Raw genomic sequence first — 19,482 nt, forward strand, 5'->3', positions numbered from 1 at the left:
ACACTTTTGTCCAGTTTTAGTCCTAAGTGTCCCAATATTTTTGTCCAGTTTTAGTCCTAAGTGTCCCAATACTTTTGTCCAAGTGGTAATCCAAAGTGTCCCAATACTTATGTCAAGTTGTAGTCAAGTGTCCCAATACTTTTGTCAAGTTTTAGTCTCAAGTGGCCCAATACTTTTGTCAAGTTGTAGTCCTAAGTGTCCCAATACTTTTGTCCAGTTTTAGTCCCAAGTGTCCCAATACTTGTGTCCAGTGGTAGTCCTAAGTGTCCCAATACTTTAGTCTACTTTTAGTGCGAAGTGTCCCAATACTTTTGTCCAGTATTCATCGTAAGTGTCCCAATACTTTTGTCCAGTTTTAGTCCTAAGTGTCCCAATACTTTTGTCCAGTTTTAGTCCGAAGTGTCCCTATACTTTTGTCCAGTGGTAATCCGAAGTGTCCCAATACTTATGTCAAGTTGTAGTCAAGTGTCCCAATACTTTTGTCAAGTTTTAGTCTCAAGTGTGCCCAATACTTTTGTCAAGTTGTAGTCCTAAGTGTCCCAATACTTTTGTCCAGTTTTAGTCCCAAGTGGCCCAATACTTATGTCAAGTTGTAGTCCTAAGTGTCCCAATACTTAAGTCAATTTCTGGTTATAAAGAATAATAATGAAACGCTAGAAATACCATAAGGTCCTCGGTCCCTAATTAGCTAACCTCAATGAACCCCAAAATACCTTAAAATAAGTATATTCTTACTAATAACAAGTGCACTTTTCTTGGTTGAAAAAAAAAGAGACCTTTTTTGCTCAATATGTAGAAAAATATTCTTAAATGAAGTAAATGCTAGTGCCATTATCTTGACATAATGATATTACATTTCTTGAAACCAGCAAACTTATACTAAAAGCTAATTTATTGTTCTTAATGGAAAGACAACAAGGCAAGCGCTTGTTACTCTCGGGGTCTCCTAGCCGCTCAGGCAAATCATATTGTCTAAAAATGCATTTTTCCATGGATAACATGACATCATCGCGCCAAGTGCGTGCTCTTTCAGTCAATTAGTGCGCATATATACAGCCCGGCCCACGGCCAAAAAAACGTTTAATTGTAATTTTGAAGAATTTATCTGAATGTGCATGAACTATTTCTGTTCAAAATGGTTAGAAATGTCACATGTTAAATGTTTAAATATTAACTGTCAGTTTACTGTAGTGCCAACTGTACTACTATATGAGTACCGTATTTTCCGCACCATAAGGCGCCCTGGGTTAAAAGCCGCGCCTTCAATGAACGGCATATTTCAAAACTTTGTCCACCTATAAGCCGCCCCGTGTTATAAGCCGCATCTAACTGCGCTAAAGGAATGTCAAAAAAACAGTCAGATAGGTCAGTCAAACTTTAATAATATATTAAAAACCAGCGTTCTAACAACTCTGTTCACTCCCAAAATGTACGCAAATGTGCAATCACAAACATACGTATATCAACATGGACAGAGCTGCGTGAAAAAAGCCACCCGGCCTCTTCGCGTAAACTTAAACTTACCTTAACCACTCGCTCATCTTTTCTTCATCCATCCCTTCGAGTTAGCTTTTATGATGACGCCGGCTGGAAAGGTCTCTTTTGGCAAGGTCTTCCTTTTGAATATCACCATGGGTGGAAGTTTCTGGCCATTAGCATGGCAAGCTAGAACCACAGTGAAGGATGACTTCTCATTCCCTGTGGTGCGAATATTCACCGTACGTGCTCCCGTTGTATCCACAGTGCGGTTCACAGGAATATCAGTTGCTGTGAAATAGTAATCCGTGTGCGGATGGAGAGATTGCGTCTTTTCATGAACCGGATCCTTGTCGCTTTGTAGGAGCCATTTTGTGGTCTTTACAGATGTAAACAGGAAATGAAACGTACGGTAATATCCGCGCGCTTTTTCTTCTTCTACGCGGGCGGGTGGTTGCTTACAGTAGAAGAAGAAGCGCTTCCTGTTCTATGGGGGCGGGTGCTTACCTTGGCGGTTGCTTGCGTAGAAGAAGAAGCGCTTCCTGTTCTACCGGGAAAAAAGACGGCGGCTGTTTACCGAAGTTGCGAGACCGAAACTTTATGAAAATGAATCTTAATATTTATCCATATATAAAGCGCACCGGTTTAAAAGCCGCACTGTCAGCTTTTGAGTAAATTTGTGGTTTTTAGGTGCGGCTAATAGTGCGGAAAATACGGTACATCTTTTCTATTGTTTCATTATAAATAAAACTGCAAAGTCCATTTGGCTGTCATCTGTTTTAATTATGAGACACAATTGTGTCAAAGTCATGATTTTTCATTTCATGCTTGAAATAAGAAATTATTTACTTAAAAAAATTAGTTACATACTTGTGAGTGTTGATGACACGGCTTTGCAACACTTGATATTCTAGTTTCAAGCATGTTTTACTCAATATAGGTCATCAAATCTCAGCAGAGGTGGGTAGAGTAGCCAGAAATTGTACTCAAGTAAGAGTACTGTTACTTTAGAGATTTATTACTCAAGTAAAAGTAAGGAGTAGTCACCCAAATATTTACTTGACTAAAAGTAAAAAGTATGTTGTGAAAAAACTACTCAAGTACTGAGTAACTGATGAGTAACATACACACACATATCATATATATATATATATATATATATACACATATATATACACACATATATATATATATATATATATATATACACATTGATATATACAGTATATAATTTATATTTATTTATTTTGCCGTTTTTGTTTACATGTTAAAGGTGTTTTAATGAATATACATGCATGTTTAACACATATAGATTCCTTTCTTTCATGAAGACAAGAATATAAGTTGGTGTATTACCTGATTCTGATGACTTGCATTGATTGTAATCAGACAGTAGTGATGATAACGTCCACGTTTTCAAATGGAGGAGAAAAAAAGTTCCTCCTTTCTGTCTAATACCACATGAAAGTGGTTGGTTTTTGGCATCTTATTTGTCCAGCTTCCATATTCGTTTTTATACACTTTACAAGAAATACATTGGCGGCAAACTCCGTAGCTTGCTAGCTTGTTTGCGCTTGCTTTTGGAGACTCTTATTTTGAAAGCGCATGCGTGATGGAGCGGCACTTTTATTGTGAAGACAGGAACTGTGCAGTCCGTCTTTAGGCTTTTGACGGGATGTACGGTTGAAATAAAAAAGGGTCTTTTTTCCTTCACACTTTCGATTGATTGATTGGAAATGTTATTATTAGATTGCACAGTACAGTACATATTCCGTACAATTGACCACTAAATGGTAACACCCCAATAAGTTTTTCAACTTGTTTAAGTCAGGTCATGTGACCACCTGGCTCTGTTTGATTTGTCCAACGTCACCAGTGATTGCATCTGATTGGTGGAACGGAGTGAACGTCACCAGTGACTGTATTTGTTGAAACGCAGGCACTATGAAGGTCTGTCTGACAGACCAAAACAAACAAAGCGTGCATTAACAGATCGATAAAGATTAGTAGCGAGTAGCGAGCTGAATGTAGATAAAAGTAGCGGAGTAAAAGTAGCGTTTCTTCTCTATAAATATACTCAAGTAAAAGTAAAAGTATGTTGCATTAAAACTACTCTTAGAAGTACAATTTATCCCAAAAGTTACTCAAGTAGATGTAACGGAGTAAATGCAGCGCGTTACTACCCACCTCTGAATCTCAGCAACAAGCTGTAATATCTTACTGAGATCATTTAGGACCAAAACCCTTAAAACAAGTAAAACACTCTAACATAAAATCTGCTTAGTGAGAAGAATTATCTTATTAGACAGAAAATAAGCAAATATCATCCTTATTTGAGATATTTCAATCTTAGTTAGATTTCAGTTTTTTCAGGTAGTGCAATCATAGGCATCTTATAAGTAGACGCAGCATTGGCTGCTGTGACGCAAGAAATTGGGCAGCCATCTTGAAGTGGTGACGAGGAGCCGGCGAGCAGCCTAAACTGACAGTTGACAGGTAGAAAACAAAGATGCCGGGCTGGTGTTCAGCGTTTTCCTTACGCGAATGAGCGGACTGTTGAAAATAGGAATCGGGGGATTACTTTTCACAAGTAAGATTTAACATTAACGTACTATTGGTTGTATTTTGTGAAAAGAATGTGTGCATATTGTATGTAGTTCTCTGCAAACCTATGAAATGTTCTATTGTGTCTTCATTATTTTGTCAGAATGCACCAGAATGCTTCATTTGTATGTGAAAATCACAAAGAAATCTTCTGGGGGAAGATGACGCCCCCTACAGGGGTTTGGTTTACAAACTTTCAGCCCCACCTAAAACAAAATTCACCAGCCGCCACTGATTATGATTAGAGATGTCCGATATTATCGGCCGATAAATGCTTTAAAATGTAATATCGGAAATTATCGGTATCGGTTTTTATTTTTATTTTTATTTTTTTATTAAATCAACTTAAAAAACACAAGATACACTTACAATTAGTGCACCAACCCAAAAAACCTCCCTCCCCCATTTACACTCATTCACACAAAAGGGTTGTTTCTTTCTGTTATTAATATTCTGGTTCCTACATTATATATCAATATACAGGTAAAAGCCAGTAAATTAGAATATTTTGAAAAACTTGATTTATTTCAGTATTTGCATTCAAAAGGTGTAACTTGTACATTATATTTATTCATTGCACACAGACTGATGCATTCAAATGTTTATTTCATTTAATTTTGATGATTTGAAGTGGCAACAAATGAAAATCCAAAATTCCGTGTGTCACAAAATTAGAATATTACTTAAGGCTAATACAAAAAAGGGATTTTTAGAAATGTTGGCCAACTGAAAAGTATGAAAATGAAAAATATGAGCATGTACAATACTCAATACTTGGTTGGAGCTCCTTTTGCCTCAATTACTGCGTTAATGCGGCGTGGCATGGAGTCGATGAGTTTCTGGCACTGCTCAGGTGTTATGAGAGCCCAGGTTGCTCTGATAGTGGCCTTCAACTCTTCTGCGTTTTTGGGTCTGGCATTCTGCATCTTCCTTTTCACAATACCCCACAGATTTTCTATGGGGCTAAGGTCAGGGGAGTTGGCGGGCCAATTTAGAACAGAAATACCATGGTCCGTAAACCAGGCACGGGTAGATTTTGCGCTGTGTGCAGGCGCCAAGTCCTGTTGGAACTTGAAATCTCCATCTCCATAGAGCAGGTCAGCAGCAGGAAGCATGAAGTGCTCTAAAACTTGCTGGTAGACGGCTGCGTTGACCCTGGATCTCAGGAAACAGAGTGGACCGACACCAGCAGATGACATGGCACCCCAAACCATCACCCAACCATGCAAATTTTGCATTTCCTTTGGAAATCGAGGTCCCAGAGTCTGGAGGAAGACAGGAGAGGCACAGGATCCACGTTGCCTGAAGTCTAGTGTAAAGTTTCCACCATCAGTGATGGTTTGGGGTGCCATGTCATCTGCTGGTGTCGGTCCACTCTGTTTCCTGAGATCCAGGGTCAACGCAGCCGTCTACCAGCAAGTTTTAGAGCACTTCATGCTTCCTGCTGCTGACCTGCTCTATGGAGATGGAGATTTCAAGTTCCAACAGGACTTGGCGCCTGCACACAGCGCAAAATCTACCCGTGCCTGGTTTACGGACCATGGTATTTCTGTTCTAAATTGGCCCGCCAACTCCCCTGACCTCAGCCCCATAGAAAATCTGTGGGGTATTGTGAAAAGGAAGATGCAGAATGCCAGACCCAAAAAACGCAGAAGAGTTGAAGGCCACTATCAGAGCAACCTGGGCTCTCATAACACCTGAGCAGTGCCAGAAACTCATCGACTCCATGCCACGCCGCATTAACGCAGTAATTGAGGCAAAAGGAGCTCCAACCAAGTATTGAGTATTGTACATGCTCATATTTTTCATTTTCATACTTTTCAGTTGGCCAACATTTCTAAAAATCCCTTTTTTGTATTAGCCTTAAGTAATATTCTAATTTTGTGACACACGGAATTTTGGATTTTCATTTGTTGCCACTTCAAATCATCAAAATGAAATGAAATAAACATTTGAATGCATCAGTCTGTGTGCAATGAATAAATATAATGTACAAGTTACACCTTTTGAATGCAATTACTGAAATAAATCAAGTTTTTCAAAATATTCTAATTTACTGGCTTTTACCTGTGTGTATATATATATATATATATATATATATATATATATATATATATATATATATATATATATATATATATATATATATATATATATATCTACATCCTGAAAATATGCAAACAAACTGTGTTTAGATAATTGATACCTCAAACTTGCATAAATAAATATTAAGGAATATAACATAACTTGGCTTCTGAGAGTTTCAAAATGTAATAAATAAAATGCTAAAGTTGTTGATAAACAAGCAATTATTTTAATAATTAAATATGGTCATTTTAAATGAATTATTATGATAATTTAAAATCAATAATTTCAAATATGTTTATTTTAATGTATAATTATATGGCTGGATGTAATAAGGAGAAAATACTAATAAAAATACAATTAATTTTGACGTTTTTAGCAAAATATAGTAAACATTTATTTATTTATTTTTTTTTTTTTAAATTAATAAATATATTTATTTTTAGGTAAAATAAACATAACACTACAATTTATCTCTAGTCCGGATGATTTAGTTCTTGTCACCCTGTTGTCCTCCCGTCGTGAAAAAAGGCTGTCCTCACTCAGGTCCGCATGGAGCTGGAGGGGGGCGTGGCTTCCAGCTCCGGCTGAAAATCGGGAGATTTTCGGGAGAATATTTGTCCCGGGAGGTTTTCGGGAGAGGCGCTGAATTTCGGGAGTCTCCCGGAAAATTCGGGAGGGTTGGCAAGTATGCTTATAGCGTATAAGAATATTCTATTACTGTTAAGCAAACTATGAATAATAAAACACGCCAAAACATGTGTCCTTTATCATAGCTACACGTATGACAAAAAAGCGCGTGAAAATCAGTTAAAGGAATTAAATGCGCCTGCCAAATGAATTGCACTGAGTGGAGCGTATCACCACTCCAAGATGGCGGCCCTGCGTCTCATCAGCGCCAGTAGGCAGTAACGCTCCATGCTGCGTCTACTGTCTTAGAAGATGTCTATGATTGCAAGTTGCATGTTAGCTAGCGAGCTAGATGCAACTGTGACACGTTTGGGGTCTCCCCCTCTCTTTCCTGCAGGGCGGGGTACCTCCCCCAGGGCATTCCTCTGCAGCTGATTGGCTACCTGCCGGAGGAGACGTCCTTCCTGCCGTGGCACGCCGCCAGCCGAGCACTTTACCAGCTGGACAAACTGCTGGACCGCACGGACGACTACAGCTTGTTTAGTGTAATCCTGTACCCGACCCCTGTAACCTGTCAATCAATCAATCAATCAATAATCTGATGTCTGTGTGTGCAGGACTACGTGTTGAAGCAGGTAGCATCTCGCTACCATCACATGGGCTGGCCGAGCAACGTGGCTGACGGCGGCGGCGGCGACGGCGACGTCCTGCAGCCGTCCTACCACACAGAGTAACACACGTAACACACATGCACTGCCACACACACACACACACACACACACGTGCACGTGCGCACACGTTGAGAGTGTTTGTGTGCACAGGGAGTTGCAGCGTGAGCTCATCATGCTGGCTTGTAGCTTTGGGAACAAACAGTGCCACCGCCAGGCCGTCGCCTACATCTCTGACTGGATCTCCAGCAACAAGAACAGGTGCACACACACACACACACACACACACACACACACACACACACACACACACACACACACACACACACACACGTTCTTGTATTTGTTACCTTCTTGAGACCTCTGCAAAATGCCTACCTCTTTAGGACCACCCTTTCTAGATATATAAAGATGTGTATTTACAACATTAATAATATATACATACTATGCAAATATAAAAGAGCTTGTTGTGAAAAAGGAGTTGGAATTTCACAAGAAAAAGGTCACAATTTCACAAGAAAAACTTGGAATATTGTCAGTATTATAATAAAAGTCGTAATTTTACGCAACGCAAGTCAAAATTTTGCAAGAGAAACTGAACATTTGTGCAACATTATAATAAAAGTTGGACTTTTACTCAACAGTCACAATTTTACAAGAAAAGCTAAAAATGTTGGCAATTTTATGAAAAGAGCCGTAATTTTACTCAACAAAAGTCACAGTTTTGTTTAGAAAACTTTAACATTTTGCCAATATTATAATAATTTTACTCAAAAAATGTCACAAGAACAACAAAAACATTGGCAATATTGTGATGAAATTATTACTATTAAAAGTAATAATTTTACATTAAAAAAAGTAATTAATTTTTCATTAAAAAAAAGTAATAATTTCACGAGAAAATGTTGCAATATTACAGAAACAGAAAGAATAAGAGAAATGTTTCCCAATTTTATATGAAAAGAATCGACACATTTTGAGAAAAAGACTGCTTTTAGTTAATTTTGTGTTGGTAATTGTTTTTTTAATCTTCATTATTTACTTCAAGTTATTACAGTACGTCTCTGTATATAGTACATATTTTTATTTGATTTTTTAAATTAATTTTGCTCAAAGGGGGCGCATTTCAATTTCTTCCACACACTTGTTATTTCATATGTTGACCAGAGTGGGAGCACTTTTAAAAGCGACACACTGTGGGACCACCCTCATTTTGATAGATGTCACCAGCAGGGGTGCAAATGAGACATTCTCTATTAGACGCAATGTTATTGGGACCATGATTTATGTCATCACTTCTTCACACCTCCTCATATGGAAGATACTTTTCCTTCTTCATGTCTCAAGATGGGTAGAAATGCAACACACACACACACACACACACACGTTCTTGTATTTGTTACCTTCTTGAGACCTCTGAAAAATGCATACCTCTTTAGGACCACCCTTTCTAGATATATAAAGATGTGTATTTACAACATTAATAATATATACATACTATGCAAATATAAAAGAGCTTGTTGTGAAAAAGGAGTTGGAATTTCACAAGAAAAAGGTCACAATTTCACAAGAAAAAACTTGGAATATTGTCAGTATTATAATAAAAGTCATAATTTTACGCAACGCAAGTCAAAATTTTGTGCAATATTATAATAAAAGTTGGACTTTTACTCAACAGTCACAATTTTACAAGAAAAGCTAAACATTTTGGCAATTTTTTGAAAAGAGCCGTAATTTTACTCAACAAAAGTCACGGTTTTGTTTAGAAAACGTTAACATTTTGCCAATATTATAATAATTTTACTCAAAAAAATGTCACTGTTTTACAAGAACAACAAAAACATTGGCAATATTGTGATGAAATTATTACTATTAAAAGTAATAATTTTACATTAAAAAAAGTAATAATTTTTCATTAAAAAAAAAGTAATAATTTCACGAGAAAATGTTGCAATATTACAGAAACAGAAAGAATATGAGAAATGTTTCCCAATTTTATATGAAAAGAATCGACACATTTTGAGAAAAAGACTGCTTTTAGTTAATTTTGTGTTGGTAATTGTTTTTTTAATCTTCATTATTTACTTCAAGTTATTACAGTACGTCTCTGTATATAGTACATATTTTTATTTGATTTTTTTAATTAATTTTGGTCAAAGGGGGCGCATTTCAATTTCATTCCACACACTTGTTATTTCATATGTTGACTAGAGTGGGAGCACTTTTAAAAGCGACACACTGTGGGACCACCCTCATTTTGATAGATGTCACCAGCAGGGGTGCAAATGAGACATTCTCTATTAGATGCAATGTTATTGGGACCATGATTTATGTCATCACTTCTTCACACCTCCTCATATGGAAGATACTTTTCCTTCTTCATGTCTCAAGATGGGTAGAAATGCAACACACACACACACGTTCTTGTATTTGTTACCTTCTTGAGACCTCTGCAAAATGCCTACCTCTTTAGGACCACCCTTTCTAGATATATAAAGATGTGTATTTACAACATTAATAATATATACATACTATGCAAATATAAAAGAGCTTGTTGTGAAAAAGGAGTTGGAATTTCACAAGAAAAAGGTCACAATTTCACAAGAAAAACTTGGAATATTGTCAGTCTTATAATAAAAGTCATAATTTTACGCAACGCAAGTCAAAATTTTGTGCAATTTTATAATAAAAATTGGACTTTTACTCAACAGTCACAATTTTACAAGAAAAGCTAAAAATGTTGGCAATTTTATGAAAAGAGCCGTAATTTTACTCAACAAAAGTCACAGTTTTGTTTAGAAAACTTTAACATTTTGCCAATATTATAATAATTTTACTCAAAAAAATGTCACTGTTTTACAAGAACAACAAAAACATTGGCAATATTGTGATGAAATTATTACTATTAAAAGTAATAATTTTACATTAAAAAAAGTAATAATTTTTCATTAAAAAAAAGTAATAATTTCACGAGAAAATGTTGCAATATTACAGAAACAGAAAGAATATGACAAATGTTTCCCAATTTTATCAGAAAAAAATCTACACATTTTGAGAAAAAGATTGCTTTTAGTTAATTTTGTGTTGGTAATTGTTTTTTTAATCTTCATTATTTACTTCAAATCTCTATATATAGTACATATTTTTATTAGATTTTTTTAAATTAATTTTGGTCAAAGGGGGCGCATTTCAATTTCTTCCACACACTTGTTATTTCATATGTTGACCAGAGTGTGAGCACTTTTAAAAGCGACACACTGTGGGACCACCCTCATTTTGATAGATGTCACCAGCAGGGGTGCAAATGAGACATTCTCTATTAGATGCAATGTTATTGGGACCATGATTTATGTCACCACTTCTTCACACCTCCTCATATGGAAGATACTTTTCCTTCTTCATGTCTCAAGATGGGTAGAAATGCAACACACACACACACGTTCTTGTATTTGTTACCTTTTTGAGACCTCTGCAAAATGCCTACCTCTTTAGGACCACCCTTTCTAGATATATAAAGATGTGTATTTACAACATTAATAATATATACATACTATGCAAATATAAAAGAGCTTGTTGTGAAAAATGAGTTGGAAATTCACAAGAAAAAGGTCACAATTTCACAAGAAAAACTTGGAATATTGTCAGTATTATAATAAAAGTCGTAATTTTACGCAACGCAAGTCAAAATTTTGCAAGAAAAACTGAACATTTGTGCAATATTATAATAAAAGTTGGACTTTTACTCAACAGTCACAATTTCACAAGAAAAGCTAAAAATGTTGGCAATTTTATGAAAAGAGCCGTAATTTTACTCAACAAAAGTCACAGTTTTGTTTAGAAAACTTTCACATTTTGCCAATATTTTAATAATTTTACTCAAAAAATGTCACTGTTTTACAAGAACAACAAAAACATTGGCAATATTGTGATGAAATGATTACTATTAAAAGTAATAATTTTACATTAAAAAAAGTAATAATTTTTTCATTAAAAAAAGTAATAATTTCACGAGAAAATGTTGCAATATTACAGAAACAGAAAGAATATGAGAAATGTTTCCCAATTTCATATGAAAATAATCGACACATTTTGAGAAAAAGACTGCTTTTAGTTAATTTTGTGTTGGTAATTGTTTTTTTAATCTTCATTATTTACTTCAAGTTATTACAGTACGTCTCTGTATATAGTACATATTTTTATTTGATTTTTTTAATTAATTTTGGTCAAAGGGTTTAGCATTTCAATTGCATTCCACACACTTGTTATTTCATATGTTGACCAGAGTGGGAGCACTTTTAAAAGCGACACACTGTGGGACCACCCTCATTTTGATAGATGTCACCAGCAGGGGTGCAAATGAGACATTCTCTATTAGACGCAATGTTATTGGGACCATGATTTATGTCATCACTTCTTCACACCTCCTCATATGGAAGATACTTTTCCTTCTTCATGTCTCAAGATGGGTAGAAATACAACACACACACACACACACGTTCTTGTATTTGTTACCTTCTTGAGACCTCTGAAAAATGCCTACCTCTTTAGGACCACCCTTTCTAGATATATAAAGATGTGTATTTGCAACATTAATAATATATACATACTATGCAAATATAAAAGAGCTTGTTGTGAAAAATGAGTTGCAATTTCACAAGAAAAAGGTCACAATTTCACAAGAAAAACTTGGAGTATTGTCAGTATTATAATAAAAGTCGTAATTTTACGCAACGCAAGTCAAAATTTTGCAAGAGAAACTGAACATTTGTGCAATATTATAATAAAAGTTGGACTTTTACTCAACAGTCACAATTTTACAAGAAAAGCTAAAAATGTTGGCAATTTTATGAAAAGAGCCGTAATTTTACTCAACAAAAGTCACAGTTTTGTTTAGAAAACTTTGACATTTTGCCAATATTATAATAATTTTACTCAAAAAAATGTCACTGTTTTACAAGAACAACAAAAACATTGGCAATATTGTGATGAAATTATTACTATTAAAAGTAATAATTTTACATTAAAAAAAGTAATAATTTTTCATTAAAAAAAAGTAATAATTTCACGAGAAAATGTTGCAATATTACAGAAACAGAAAGAATATGAGAAATGTTTCCCAATTTTATATGAAAAGAATCGACACATTTTGAGAAAAAGACTGCTTTTAGTTAATTTTGTGTTGGTAATTGTTTTTTTAATCTTCATTATTTACTTCAAGTTATTACAGTACGTCTCTGTATATAGTACATATTTTTATTTGATTTTTTAAATTAATTTTGCTCAAAGGGAGCGCATTTCAATTTCTTCCACACACTTGTTATTTCATATGTTGACCAGAGTGGGAGCACTTTTAAAAGCGACACACTGTGGGACCACCCTCATTTTGATAGATGTCACCAGCAGGGGTGCAAATGAGACATTCTCTATTAGACGCAATGTTATTGGGACCATGATTTATGTCATCACTTCTTCACACCTCCTCATATGGAAGATACTTTTCCTTCTTCATGTCTCAAGATGGGTAGAAATACAACACACACACACACGTTCTTGTATTTGTTACCTTCTTGAGACCTCTGAACAATGCCTACCTCTTTAGGACCACCCTTTCTAGATATATAAAGATGTGTATTTACAACATTAATAATATATACATACTATGCAAATATAAAAGAGCTTGTTGTGAAAAATGAGTTGGAATTTCACAAGAAAAAGGTCACAATTTCACAAGAAAAACTTGGAATATTGTCAGTATTATAATAAAAGTCATAATTTTACACAACGCAAGTCAAAATTTTGCAAGAAAAACTGAACATTTGTGCAATATTATAATAAAAGTTGGACTTTTACTCAACAGTCACAATTTCACAAGAAAAGCTAAAAATTTTGGCAATTTTATGAAAGGAGCCGTAATTTTACTCAACAAAAGTCACAGTTTTGTTTAGAAAACTTTAACATTTTGCCAATGTTATAATCATTTTACTCAAAAAATGTCACTGTTTTACAAGAACAACAAAAACATTGGCAATATTGTGATGAAATTATTACTATTAAAAGTAATAATTTTACATTAAAAAAAGTAATAATTTTTCATTAAAAAAAAGTAATAATTTCACGAGAAAATGTTGCAATATTACAGAAACAGAAAGAATATGAGAAATGTTTCCCAATTTTATATGAAAAGAATCGACACATTTTGAGAAAAAGACTGCTTTTAGTTAATTTTGTGTTGGTAATTGTTTTTTTAATCTTCATTATTTACTTCAAGTTATTACAGTACGTCTCTGTATATAGTACATATTTTTATTTGATTTTTTTAATTAATTTTGGTCAAAGGGGGCGCATTTCAATTTCATTCCACACACTTGTTATTTCATATGTTGACCAGAGTGGGAGCACTTTTAAAAGCGACACACTGTGGGACCACCCTCATTTTGATAGATGTCACCAGCAGGGGTGCAAATGAGACATTCTCTATTAGATGCAATGTTATTGGGACCATGATTTATGTCATCACTTCTTCACACCTCCTCATATGGAAGATACTTTTCCTTCTTCATGTCTCAAGATGGGTAGAAATACAACACACACACACACACACACATACACGTTCTTGTATTTGTTACCTTCTTGAGACCTCTGAAAAATGCCTACCTCTTTAGGACCACCCTTTCTAGATATATAAAGATGTGTATTTACAACATTAATAATATATACATACTATGCAAATATAAAAGAGCTTGTTGTGAAAAATGAGTTGGAATTTCACAAGAAAAAGGTCACAATTTCACAAGAAAAAGTTGGAATATTGTCAGTATTATAATAAAAGTCGTAATTTTACGCAACGCGAGTCAAAATTTTGCAAGAAAAACTGAACATTTGTGCAACATTATAATAAAAGTTGGACTTTTACTCAACAGTCACAATTTTACAAGAAAAGCTACAAATTTTGGCAATTTTATGAAAAGAGCCGTAATTTTACTCAACAAAAGTCACAGTTTTGTTTAGAAAACTTTAACATTTTGCCAATATTATAATAATTTTACTCAAAAAATGTCACTGTTTTACAAGAACAACAAAAACATTGGCAATATTGTGATGAAATTATTACTATTAAAAGTAATAATTTTACATTAAAAAAAGTAATAATTTTTCATTAAAAAAAAGTAATAATTTCACAAGAAAATGTTGCAATATTACAGAAACAGAAAGAATATGAGAAACGTTTCCCAATTTTATATGAAAAGAATCGACACATTTTGAGAAAAAGACTGCTTTTAGTTAATTTTGTGTTGGTAATTGTTTTTTTAATCTTCATTATTTACTTCAAGTTATTACAGTACGTCTCTGTATATAGTACATATTTTTATTTGATTTTTTTAAATTAATTTTGCTCAAAGGGGGCGCATTTCAATTTCATTCCACACACTTGTTATTTCATATGTTGACCAGAGTGGGAGCACTTTTAAAAGCGACACACTGTGGGACCACCCTCATTTTGATAGATGTCACCAGCAGGGGTGCAAATGAGACATTCTCTATTAGATGCAATGTTATTGGGACCATGATTTATGTCATCACTTCTTCACACCTCCTCATATGGAAGATACTTTTCCTTCTTCATGTCTCAAGATGGGTAGAAATACAACACACACACACACACACACATACACGTTCTTGTATTTGTTACCTTCTTGAGACCTCTGAAAAATGCCTACCTCTTTAGGACCACCCTTTCTAGATATATAAAGATGTGTATTTACAACATTAATAATATATACATACTATGCAAATATAAAAGAGCTTGTTGTGAAAAATGAGTTGGAATTTCACAAGAAAAAGGTCACAATTTCACAAGAAAAACTTAGAATATTGTCAGTATTATAATAAAAGTCATACTTTTACGCAACGCAAGTCAAAATTTTGTGCAATATTATAATAAAAGTTGGACTTTTACTCAACAGTCACAATTTTACAAGAATAGCTAAAAATGTTGGCAATTTTATGAAAAGAGCCGTAATTTTAGTCAACAAAAGTCACAGTTTTGTTTAGAAAACTTTCACATTTTGCCAATATTATAATAATTTTACTCAAAAAATGTCACTGTTTTACAAGAACAACAAAAACATTGGCAATATTGTGATGAAATTATTACTATTAAAAGTAATAATTTTACATTAAAAAAAGTAATAATTTTTCATTAAAAAAAAGTAATAATTTCACGAGAAAATGTTGCAATATTACAGAAACAGAAAGAATATGAGAAATGTTTCCCAATTTCATATGAAAAGAATCGACACATTTTGAGAAAAAGATTGCTTTTAGTTAATTTTGTGTTGGTAATTGTTTTTTTAATCTTCATTATTTACTTCAAGTTATTACAGTACGTCTCTGTATATAGTACATATTTTTATTTGATTTTTTTAATTAATTTTGGTCAAAGGGGACGCATTTCAATTTCTTCCACACACTTGTTATTTCATATGTTGACCAGAGTGGGAGCACTTTTAAAAGCGACACACTGTGGGACCACCCTCATTTTGATAGATGTCACCAGCAGGGGTGCAAATGAGACATTCTCTATTAGATGCAATGTTATTGGGACCATGATTTATGTCATCACTTCTTCACACCTCCTCATATGGAAGATACTTTTCCTTCTTAATGTCTCAAGATGGGTAGAAATGCAACACACACACACGTTCTTGTATTTGTTACCTTCTTGAGACCTCTGAAAAAGGCCTACCTCTTTAGGACCACCCTTTCTAGATATATAAAGATGTGTATTTACAACATTAATAATATATACATACTTTGCAAATATAAAAGAGCTTGTGAAAAATGAATTGGAATTTCACAAGAAAAAGGTCACAATTTCACAAGAAAAACTTGGAATATTGTCAGTATTATAATAAAAGTCATAATTTTACGCAACGCAAGTCAAAATTTTGTGCAATATTATAATAAAAGTTGGACTTTTACTCAACAGTCACAATTTTACAAGAAAAGCTAAAAATGTTGGCAATTTTTTGAAAAGAGCCGTAATTTTACTCAACAAAAGTCACAGTTTTGTTTAGAAAACTTTAACATTTTGCCAATATTATAATAATTTTACTCAAAAAATGTCACTGTTTTACAAGAACAACAAAAACATTGGCAATATTGTGATGAAATTATTACTATTAAAAGTAATAATTTTACATTAAAAAAAAGTAATAATTTTTCATTAAAAAAAAGTAATAATTTCACGAGAAAATGTTGCAATATTACAGAAACAGAAAGAATATGAGAAATGTTTCCCAATTTTATATGAAAAGAATCGACACATTTTGAGAAAAAGACTGCTTTTAGTTAATTTTGTGTTGGTAATTGTTTTTTTAATCTTCATTATTTACTTCAAGTTATTACAGTACGTCTCTGTATATAGTACATATTTTTATTTGATTTTTTTAAATTAATTTTGGTCAAAGGGGGCGCATTTCAATTTCTTCCACACACTTGTTATTTCATATGTTGACCAGAGTGGGAGCACTTTTAAAAGCGACACACTGTGGGACCACCCTCATTTTGATAGATGTCACCAGCAGGGGTGCAAATGAGACATTCTCTATTAGATGCAATGTTATTGGGACCATGATTTATGTCATCACTTCTTCACACCTCCTCATATGGAAGATACTTTTCCTTCTTCATGTCTCAAGATGGGTAGAAATGCAACACACACACACACGTTCTTGTATTTGTTACCTTCTTGAGACCTCTGAAAAATGCCTACCTCTTTAGGACCACCCTTTCTAGATATATAAAGATGTGTATTTACAACATTAATAATATATACATACTATGCAAATATAAAAGAGCTTGTTGTGAAAAATGAGTTGGAATTTCACAAGAAAAAGGTCACAATTTCACAAGAAAAACTTGGAATATTGTCAGTATTATAATAAAAGTCATAATTTTACGCAACGCAAGTCAAAATTTTGCAAGAAAAACTGAACATTTGTGCAATATTATAATAAAAGTTGGACTTTTACTCAACAGTCACAATTTTACAAGAAAAGCTAAAAATTTGGGCAATTTTGTGAAAAGAGCCGTAATTTTACTCAACAAAAGTCACAGTTTTGTTTGGAAAACTTTAACATTTTGCCAATATTATAATAATTTTACTCAAAAAATGTCACTGTTTTACAAGAACAACAAAAACATTGGCAATATTGTGATGAAATTATTACTATTAAAAGTAATAATTTTACATTAAAAAAAGTAATAATTTTTCATTAAAAAAAAGTAATAATTTCACGAGAAAATGTTGCAATATTACAGAAACAGAAAGAATATGAGAAATGTTTCCCAATTTTATATGAAAAGAATCGACACATTTTGAGAAAAAGACTGCTTTTAGTTAATTTTGTGTTGGTAATTGTTTTTTTAATCTTCATTATTTACTTCAAGTTATTACAGTACGTCTCTGTATATAGTACATATTTTTATTTGATTTTTTTTAATTAATTTTGGTCAAAGGGGGCGCATTTCAATTTCTTCCACACACTTGTTATTTCATATGTTGACCAGAGTGGGAGCACTTTTAAAAGCGACACACTGTGGGACCACCCTCATTTTGATAGATGTCACCAGCAGGGGTGCAAATGAGACATTCTCTATTAGATGCAATGTTATTGGGACCATGATTTATGTCATCACTTCTTCACACCTCCTCATATGGAAGATACTTTTCCTTCTTAATGTCTCAAGATGGGTAGAAATGCAACACACACACACGTTCTTGTATTTGTTACCTTCTTGAGACCTCTGAAAAAGGCCTACCTCTTTAGGACCACCCTTTCTAGATATATAAAGATGTGTATTTACAACATTAATAATATATACATACTTTGCAAATATAAAAGAGCTTGTGAAAAATGAATTGGAATTTCACAAGAAAAAGGTCACAATTTCACAAGAAAAACTTGGAATATTGTCAGTATTATAATAAAAGTCATAATTTTACGCAACGCAAGTCAAAATTTTGTGCAATATTATAATAAAAGTTGGACTTTTACTCAACAGTCACAATTTTACAAGAAAAGCTAAAAATGTTGGCAATTTTTTGAAAAGAGCCGTAATTTTACTCAACAAAAGTCACAGTTTTGTTTAGAAAACTTTAACATTTTGCCAATATTATAATAATTTTACTCAAAAAATGTCACTGTTTTACAAGAACAACAAAAACATTGGCAATATTGTGATGAAATTATTACTATTAAAAGTAATAATTTTACATTAAAAAAAAGTAATAATTTTTCATTAAAAAAAAGTAATAATTTCACGAGAAAATGTTGCAATATTACAGAAACAGAAAGAATATGAGAAATGTTTCCCAATTTTATATGAAAAGAATCGACACATTTTGAGAAAAAGACTGCTTTTAGTTAATTTTGTGTTGGTAATTGTTTTTTTAATCTTCATTATTTACTTCAAGTTATTACAGTACGTCTCTGTATATAGTACATATTTTTATTTGATTTTTTTAAATTAATTTTGGTCAAAGGGGGCGCATTTCAATTTCTTCCACACACTTGTTATTTCATATGTTGACCAGAGTGGGAGCACTTTTAAAAGCGACACACTGTGGGACCACCCTCATTTTGATAGATGTCACCAGCAGGGGTGCAAATGAGACATTCTCTATTAGACGCAATGTTATTGGGACCATGATTTATGTCATCACTTCTTCACACCTCCTCATATGGAAGATACTTTTCCTTCTTCATGTCTCAAGATGGGTAGAAATACAACACACACACACACACATACACGTTCTTGTATTTGTTACCTTCTTGAGACCACTGAAAAATGCCTACCTCTTTAGGACCACCCTTTCTAGATATATAAAGATGTGTATTTACAACATTAATAATATATACATACTATGCAAATATAAAAGAGCTTGTTGTGAAAAAGGAGTTGGAATTTCACAAGAAAAAGGTCACAATTTCACAAGAAAAACTTGGAATATTGT

At 33.4% G+C, this 19,482-nt stretch overlaps 1 protein-coding gene across 1 annotated transcript in view; it reads left to right on the plus strand.

Annotated features, from left to right (window-relative positions):
- LOC133621502 (thyrotropin-releasing hormone-degrading ectoenzyme-like) overlaps window positions 1-19,482 on the plus strand; it is a 240,456-nt gene that overhangs the window by 178,595 nt on the left and 42,379 nt on the right. Inside the window, exons 14-16 of the mRNA XM_061983554.1 lie at window positions 7,193-7,340; window positions 7,413-7,525; window positions 7,617-7,724. Of these exons, the coding sequence (XP_061839538.1) occupies window positions 7,193-7,340; window positions 7,413-7,525; window positions 7,617-7,724 (369 nt within the window). The remainder of the gene's footprint in view (window positions 1-7,192; window positions 7,341-7,412; window positions 7,526-7,616; window positions 7,725-19,482) is intronic.

This window comes from Nerophis lumbriciformis, linkage group LG25 (assembly GCF_033978685.3).
Source record: "Nerophis lumbriciformis linkage group LG25, RoL_Nlum_v2.1, whole genome shotgun sequence".
Taxonomy (NCBI): Eukaryota; Metazoa; Chordata; class Actinopteri; order Syngnathiformes; family Syngnathidae; genus Nerophis; species Nerophis lumbriciformis.